At 46.1% G+C, this 7,666-nt stretch overlaps 2 protein-coding genes across 2 annotated transcripts; one reads left to right on the top strand and one right to left on the bottom strand.

Annotated features, from left to right (window-relative positions):
• On the top strand, window positions 1–713 carry LOC100829763. Its single transcript, XM_010231683.1, has 2 exons — window positions 1–627; window positions 702–713. The coding sequence occupies exons 1-2, from the start codon at window positions 1–3 to the stop codon at window positions 711–713; spliced, it is 639 nt and encodes a 212-aa protein (XP_010229985.1).
• A 3,097-nt stretch (window positions 714–3,810) lies between these two features.
• On the bottom strand, window positions 3,811–5,473 carry LOC100829454 (AT-hook motif nuclear-localized protein 18). The gene has a single exon (XM_014896516.2). It carries the CDS (start codon window positions 5,393–5,395, stop codon window positions 4,313–4,315), a length of 1,083 nt encoding a protein of 360 aa, XP_014752002.1. The 5' UTR covers window positions 5,396–5,473; the 3' UTR covers window positions 3,811–4,312.
• Window positions 5,474–7,666: the final 2,193 nt, after the last annotated feature.

Genomic DNA, 7,666 nt, shown 5'->3' with positions numbered 1-7,666 from the left:
ATGGACATGGGAAGTGATTATGTGAATCCGAAGAAGACAAGGCAAAGGACTGGTATTAACAATGAGCACCATTATCGGATTGATTGTTTCTTTGCTGTCCTAGATATGTTGGTAGAAGAGTTAAATGGCAGATTTAATACTACAAATTCTGAGTTGCTTTGTTGTTTGTATGCTTTGAGTCCAAGTGGTCACTTTGTTCACTTCAATGATGAGAAGTTGCTGAAACTAGCTCAGTTTTATCCTGATGACTTCAAAGATTTGACAATTCTAGAGCATGAACTTCATCTCTACTTGGATAATGTAACCCATGATACAAGGTTTGCTAGCTTGGAAAATATTGGTGATATGGCTGAACTGATGGTGACTACAAAGAAGCATACTTCTTATCCTTTAGTTTACCAACTTGTAAAGCTAGCACTAACACTTCCTGTTGCCACTGCAACCGTTGAGAGGTGCTTCTCAGCTATGAAGATTGTCAAGAGTGCTCTCCGCAACAAAATCAGTGATGACTTCATGAACCATAGCCTTATTTGCTATGTAGAGAAAGAGTTGCTCGACAGAATTTCGAATGAAGTCATAGTTAAACGTTTTCATGAGGTGAAAGATCGTCGTGGGATGAAACGAAAGGTAATATGCAAAAGCTCTTTGCCTCATGTAATACTGACCTCGATTTAGAAATTGAACATCTTTTTTTCTTGCAGGTTGTAGGGTAGATTGTTGGAACTTATAAATATGTGTAGATATTATCTTTTGCGACTTTGGAACGAGGTATTGTTCATATCAGTAGTTTCCGATCAAAATTTGTTCATATCAGTATAAACCATCTTTGCTTACATATATTTGTCTTCCGTTCTTAGTCCTCTTGAGTTTTTTCCTGGGTCCGCCCATGCCTGGGATGAACCCCTTATCAAACAATTAGGACCGGAACGTGCAGTTTCAAAGATTTAGGACTAACTTGGAGCTTTTACGAAAGAATTAGGAACTCTGGTGCATTTTACTCCTGTGCAATATATCCATCGCAACCAGCCAGCAGCAGCTGCTGCTACTGATATGATCAAATGACCCCCTGCTGTATATTGACCGTGCTATACTGTGTGTGTACTTTCATTTTCAGAAATCCTTTCCAAGGTTGAACTTGTACTCAATCGACTACTTACATACCTTCTTAGTTATGATTACCAATTAATCATATGAAAATGCAAAATGGGCTGGTGGAATTTCCTACCAAAAAGCATTCAAGTGCCAAGGCACACTTGACCAACGCCGGCCCCAATGAAACTCTACCACTACACATACGTACGTGGACAATGTTCTAAAATAAAGCCACGTACGTGGGCACCACTCACTCAGCATCGCCCAACATTCGGTGGAAGTAAACAAACATTAGAGTAAATCATAATAACCAATGAAAATTCCAGGCATGCACAAATGCACCAAATTTCCAGGTTCATCTCGGGCACATAGTTTTCTCGGGAATGTTTCTCAGGTCACCAACCAAACAGGCCCTTAATTTGGATGGGAATATTTCTTGTAGAGCCAGGATTGGGCCGAGCCCCAGGCCGCCCCAGGCCAACTTCGTTAAACCGTGTTAAACAGTGTTGAGCAGTGCTAAAAGTATGAAGAAAAACATGCCCACGCCCCAACCATGGCCCGGTGTGCCTGGGCCTGTCTTCGACTCTGATGTCACGTATGTAAGGACTAGAACCCTCTAAAAAATTCTTATAGACATCCATCCTACAATCGATCGAAAGTGGCCTTAAATTAAATCAATCTACGTGTTCCAAATGTAGCATGAAGAATTCATGCATAATGTTATTTCTTTGCAAAACACTGAATTAAATACATGACGACAGAACTCGATTGTTCCACAACACATACGGGCATGTGTGGTTAGCTAGCAAAAGTTCAGCAATGATCAATGTGGTGTGTGAGGGAAGTCGTGACTTTCTTAGATAGGGTATATAGTTGTGACATTATTAGCCCAAATTCAGTTAGAAATTACTTTACAATGCAACAGAGTCTATCAGAAAACAGAAGAAAAACCAGCAATTAAATGGTGATGGATGACATTGAGAAAGCAAATATATTACCAAAAATGTGTAACTGTCATGTTGGGAAATGGCCAATTAAGTAATTTGGAATGCTAGTAAATTCAGACAGACTCCATGTAGTAGGATGGTTGGAAGGGGGGATCTCTTTCCAATTGGGGAAAACTTAATTTGAAAATGGATACAATTAGGGGTTTTACCTGGCAAAGAGGGCTTAAGAAAAGAAGATACCACTAAGTTAAATGGAAATTGATCTGCAAACCAAAAGAGATAGGAGGCATGGGGTTAAAGGATCTGATGAAATTTAAAATTTCACTGATGAGCAAGTGGTGTGATGGAAACTGGAAGCAGAGGAAGCATGCTAGCAAGACATATCATTAGGAAAGGAAATGCCCAAAAGCTGGGGGAATATTGGGATTAAACATAAAAATTGAGATTCTACTGAATTGAGTGACTTGTTGCATTTGAAATATTCAGACCATCAGGGGAGATATATGATTGTAGGGAATGGTAAGAGGCAAAGGCGGAGCCAGAAATTACTCACTCCATTTCACAAAGGTTGGCGTACTTTGTTTCGTTAAGACAAGGCTTTGACTAAGAATTACACTATTAATATGTAACATATATCATACAAAATCATGATTATGAGAAAGAATTTTTAAAGACGAATCTATTGATATAAATTTCATGTACGTAAAAACACGTATTAATAGAGTTATCATTGGTCAAAGCCTTGTCTTAACGAAACAAAATACGCCAACCTTTGTGAAATAGAGGAAGTATATTAGACCCGGGTTATTGCAGTATACGTGACCTAAAAGAAGTAATTAACGAAGATAAGCCCCAGGCCAAACTCAAAATCATCACAATTTACTAAAGGAAAAAAAAAATCAAGCCCCAGGCCATGGCCCCCCATGCCTGGGGCTTGTCTCTGCCTCTGCTAAGAGAACTGATTTCTGAGGAGATGCTGATTTCTGAGGAGATGCTTGGTGTGGTCACACATCCTTTTGCCAACGAGTCCATTTCCAATGACACCGGTGCTACTGTAAAAGATATTTCCAATGACACTGGTGCTACTGTAAAAGATATGATTGACAAACAGTCTCAAATGAGCTTCAAGAGATGGCTGGATGAACACTGCGTAGAGAGACCTAAATACTCTTAGAGACAAACTGAAACATGTTGCTCTAAATGGGGAAGATGATAAACCCTAGTGGAAATGGTCTTAGTCAGGAAAATTTACTGTGCAATCTATGTATAAACCAACTTCCAGCAATGGGATTGACAGGTCATTTACACATCTTTGGAAAGCAAATTACCCTGAAAAATCAAGACTTGGTCGTTGTGGGTCATATGGTAAATATATGGGAACACGACCTTGATGGCAAAATGCATGCCATGCATGTTTGTACTTGGTCAGAAAGGGAGAGGGAGAACTAAGCACAGGGGGGAGACACCTGTATTGGAGCTTCATCCGGCCTTGACATAAAATATAGCTAGAGCTAGCTGTGTGTCCATATATATAATGTGGTGAAGTGGTTGGGCTTGCTACGACGACCTTGTCTAGTGCTTGCTGTTGCTGCAGCCAGCCAGCAAATATGCAAGCAACCAAAATGGGAAAGGAACAGAGAGAGGAGAACCGGTGAAGTGGTTGTTCATGGGATACCTTCTATCTATCACCCCCTCTGTCGTCTCTTCCAAGTCCATGGTCACATACACATATATAGATATAAAAATCAAGAATGAAAACTGACCCAAGAGAAACAAACAACGAACTGATCACCCATCATTCTCCATCAAACACGCAGGTTTGTTCATAACTAGCTAGTCTTATAGCTCCAAGACAACGACGAAAGAGAGAGAGACATATCAATTCAATAACACATATATAAAAACTACCAGTACTAGTTGCTTAACTGAGTAATTACCACCGCTAACAAGTCCTCTTCCTCGATCTCCATCCTAGCTACAACGATGCATGCATTGCTCAATTAACCGCTGTAAACAAATTAAAGGTAAAAACATAACTAACGGCGACCAGGAACACTACTACAAGTTCCAATTTAACCATCATCAACCTTGCGATTGACAATTGCAAAGCAGATGACACAACGGGAGGGTAGAACTGAACGAGACGATCGAGATCAAGAGCTAGCACATAATCAGCAAAGGCAGGAAGAAGAAGATGCATGGTAATTGATTGATTGATTGATTGAACTCTTAGCTTCCATTGATTGCCTCCATGTGCTTGCCATTGATCGATCTCAGTAGGGCCCGACGCGGCTGCTGCCGGCGCCGGCGCTGGCCCAGCCGCCGTAGCCGCCGGCTTCGTCTTCGTCTCCGGGGAGCTGGATGGCGTTCATCATGGCCAGAGACTGCTGCTGCTGCTGCTGCTGGTGTAGAGGAGCCGGCAATGGCGCCAGATCAGGCGCCGCGGACTGCGGCGGCTCGTCGTCGAGGGGGAGGCGCTCGTAGGACGCGTTGCCGAAGGAGGCGGCCATGATGACGACGGGCCCGCCGGTGGCGACGAGCGCGCCGGCGACGGCGCCGCCGACGACCTGTCCGCTGCCGCCGGAGACGTAGACGGTGAGCCCGGTCGCGCTCGGCGGCGCCGGCTGCGGCAGGAAGGAGCCGGAGAGCGTGAGGATGTCGAAGCGGCCGGCGATGCTGACGACGCCGCCGTTTCCGTTGCCGTTGGATCCGCCTCCGCCGCCGGGCTGGCGGACGGAGATGCCGGCGACGGAGCCGGTGGCGCTGAGGACGCAGACGCCGACCTGGCGGCGGCGTGCGAAGTCGGCGACGGCGTCGACGACGTCGCAGCCGGGGGCGACCTCGAGCACGTGGGCCCGCAGGGCCGAGGCGCTGTCGCGCGTGATGATCACCGGCGGCTTGGGCTTGTTCTTGGACCCCGCCGGCCGGCCCCTGGGCCTCCGCATCACGCCCTGCCGCAGGCCCGCCGCCCCATGCTGCTGATGCGGATCCTCTCCTCCTCCGCCTACGCCTCCGGCCTGCGTCTGGCCCATGATCTGCGGCTCCGCGGAGCCCATGCCCTGCTCGCCGGCGCTGTTGCTGCCGGCGCTGTTGATGGTGCTCTCGTCCACCAGCTCCTGCTTCGCCAGCATACTGCTGCCGCTGTTCCCGCCGCCGCCGCCCATGCTGTTGGCGAGCATCTGCGCCTGGTGGCCATGGAGCTCATACGCCTGGAACTGCGGCGCCGCCTGCTGCTGGAACTGCCCCCCGGCGCCATGGCCGTGGCTGCCATGGAAGGGGCTGTGGAACGGGGAGCCCACCGGCGGGCCGAAGTGGTGCCGCCCGCCGCCGCCGCCATGCGCCGCCACGGGATCCATTCTCCGTCTTCCCCTGATGGCGAGGTCAAAGCTAGCAAAAGTGCGAGAGGCGAGAGCTAGGCGGGGTTTGTGCTTCGGTTTGGCCTCTGCTGCGCTGCTTCCCCTCGGGGCCAGGGGCTTAAAGACAAGCAAGCAAAGCAAGCGCGTGCGTAGATTGGGGGCTGCTGCCGCGGGGCCCACCGGATAGAGGGGGCTGCCGCTGCCGATGGGGCCCCCGCCGTCCCCCCCCCCCCCCCCCCCCCCCCCCCCCCGGCGCTAGCTCTTGTTTTCTTTTCTTTCTTTTTCTGGGTCGTCGATCCATCCAGGGGTGGTTGTCCTCGACTGTCCGATCCCTGATCCCGATCGATCGCGTCAGGTGGTGGCCACGTCGCCAGCTGCTGACATAAGTCTGATTGCATGACCAAAGGGCAGCCTAGCTTCCAGGGCTCTGTTGACCTTTGACCACCGTACGTAGAGAGCAACCATCGTATAGGAAAACATTCAACACCCATCATGTATTAGATGGATGCTATGTATCATTGGCATTGCATCTCTTGGACGTGTTAACAACATCCTAAACAATGGAGCATCAATGGTGCAAAAAACGCATATAGTTGACTATTTTGGGGACGCGGTTTTTCGGCGAGATAGATCGGTCGAACCGAAATGGATAGCTAACGTGGATGTGTATATTTCGAAAGAAATCCACGCAGATTGCATCTTTGAATGACGGAGATAGCGCGCGCGATCAATGTTTGCCTCTGCTGATAAAAAAAGATATGGAAAGAACATCTTAAGAGATGATCGCCGGTTAGTAATGGTTATTGATGGCCCGTACCCGTACCCCAGCTGTGTTCCTCTGAACGGAAGATGATCGGCTTTGCGCGTTCCAGCCGTATACAGACGCTCCAAACGGTGGTAGGAAAACATTTAACGCAGCCGCGTCAGTTACCATTTTTGTGCCGTTGAGGCATCGGCATACCAACGGCAGCATATAGCTGGTGCAAATTAATTGTATTTGATTCTTTCGGGTGTGGCCCTTTCATTTCCTAGCTAAGAGATAGATCGATTATGGCTAGAAATTAACTGAATGAAGACAGATAGCATGACGAGCATACCATCTGGAAAGACATTTTGAGAAATAACACAGATCATTGCATCATTCGATGGTGGAGATTGCGCACGTGACGTTGCCAGGTACCACGTTGCGATTTGTTTAGTTCCATGAGGAAGCTTCGGATGGTATATACTGAGAAAAAGGCATCCAAGAACATCTTGTGACTTGACGACTCGTTTTGTATGGACCATAGCCACACCAGGTACTTTGTGAAACATCATGTTTCAACAAAAAATAAGAATGATCCAATGGCCATCAAATGTTTATGTCAAGTTCATTATATTATATATAATATGAGACTTGATAATTTTTCACGATTTATTTGGGCCCTTAAATAATTCATATGCATAATTTTATATAACTGAATCACCCTAGAAAATTATTCGAGATTGATACCTATGTTTAGAAATTTTGTATTTTGTGCTATCTCAATTAACTCAAATATATCTTTTGTGAAATTTAATGAATTTTTAAAAGATCACTTGTAGTTCAAATTGAGCCAATAACCCTTTTGAATTTGAAAAATGTGTAAGTTCAAATAAATTCAAAGTAATTCGAAATACTTAAAAGTTTATAGGATATTAATGATAATTAAATAATCCTTTCCTTAAAATCTCATCAAATTCAGAGGTTATTTGGATAAACAAATCAATCAAAAAAGAGGAAATAAGAGCAAGCTAAAAAAAAGCAAAAAAACATAGAAATCCAGTCAGACCGGCTGCCACATGTCATAGCCCAATGGGCCGTACCCTCGGGTTCTCGGGCAGACACGCCATGCCTGCTTCTGACAGCCGTGCCGTTTGACTTTTGCTAAACATATGTGTTTTACTATATATGTTGCGTTTCCAATAAAAAAAGCACAAAAAAGGTTAATGGGAAGTAAGTAACTTTTTGCGCCTTGGGCCGGGCATAGGCTTTTGGCTTTTCTATCGAACTCTATGAAGCCCGTCTAAAACCCGGCCCGGATGCGGGGTATGATGCATAGAACGTTTGACAACCCGGGGTACCTAATTTGTGGCAGCCGCCGAGAACGACTCGGAGCTTTGTTAACGAAATAAAAAAACACGGTTAGGGTCGGTCTGAATCAAGCGACGATGGAAGTACGGCTGAAGTGTACTTATTCCTTCCTGGCCTGGTCTAAATCACATGTTGGCTAGATCTCAACACATACGGAT

Source organism: Brachypodium distachyon, chromosome 1, assembly GCF_000005505.3.
Source record: "Brachypodium distachyon strain Bd21 chromosome 1, Brachypodium_distachyon_v3.0, whole genome shotgun sequence".
NCBI classification, from domain to species: Eukaryota; Viridiplantae; Streptophyta; class Magnoliopsida; order Poales; family Poaceae; genus Brachypodium; species Brachypodium distachyon.
The sequence above is the reverse complement of the archived record's forward strand: the minus strand, read 5'-3'. Positions and strand labels throughout refer to the sequence as shown.

Excerpts from the sequence above, each read along its gene's own strand:
- LOC100829763 (XM_010231683.1), top strand. The coding sequence starts at position 1 with ATGGACATGGGAAGTGATTATGTGAATCCGAAGAAGACAAGGCAAAGG.
- LOC100829454 (XM_014896516.2), bottom strand. The coding sequence starts at position 5,395 with ATGGATCCCGTGGCGGCGCATGGCGGCGGCGGCGGGCGGCACCACTTC.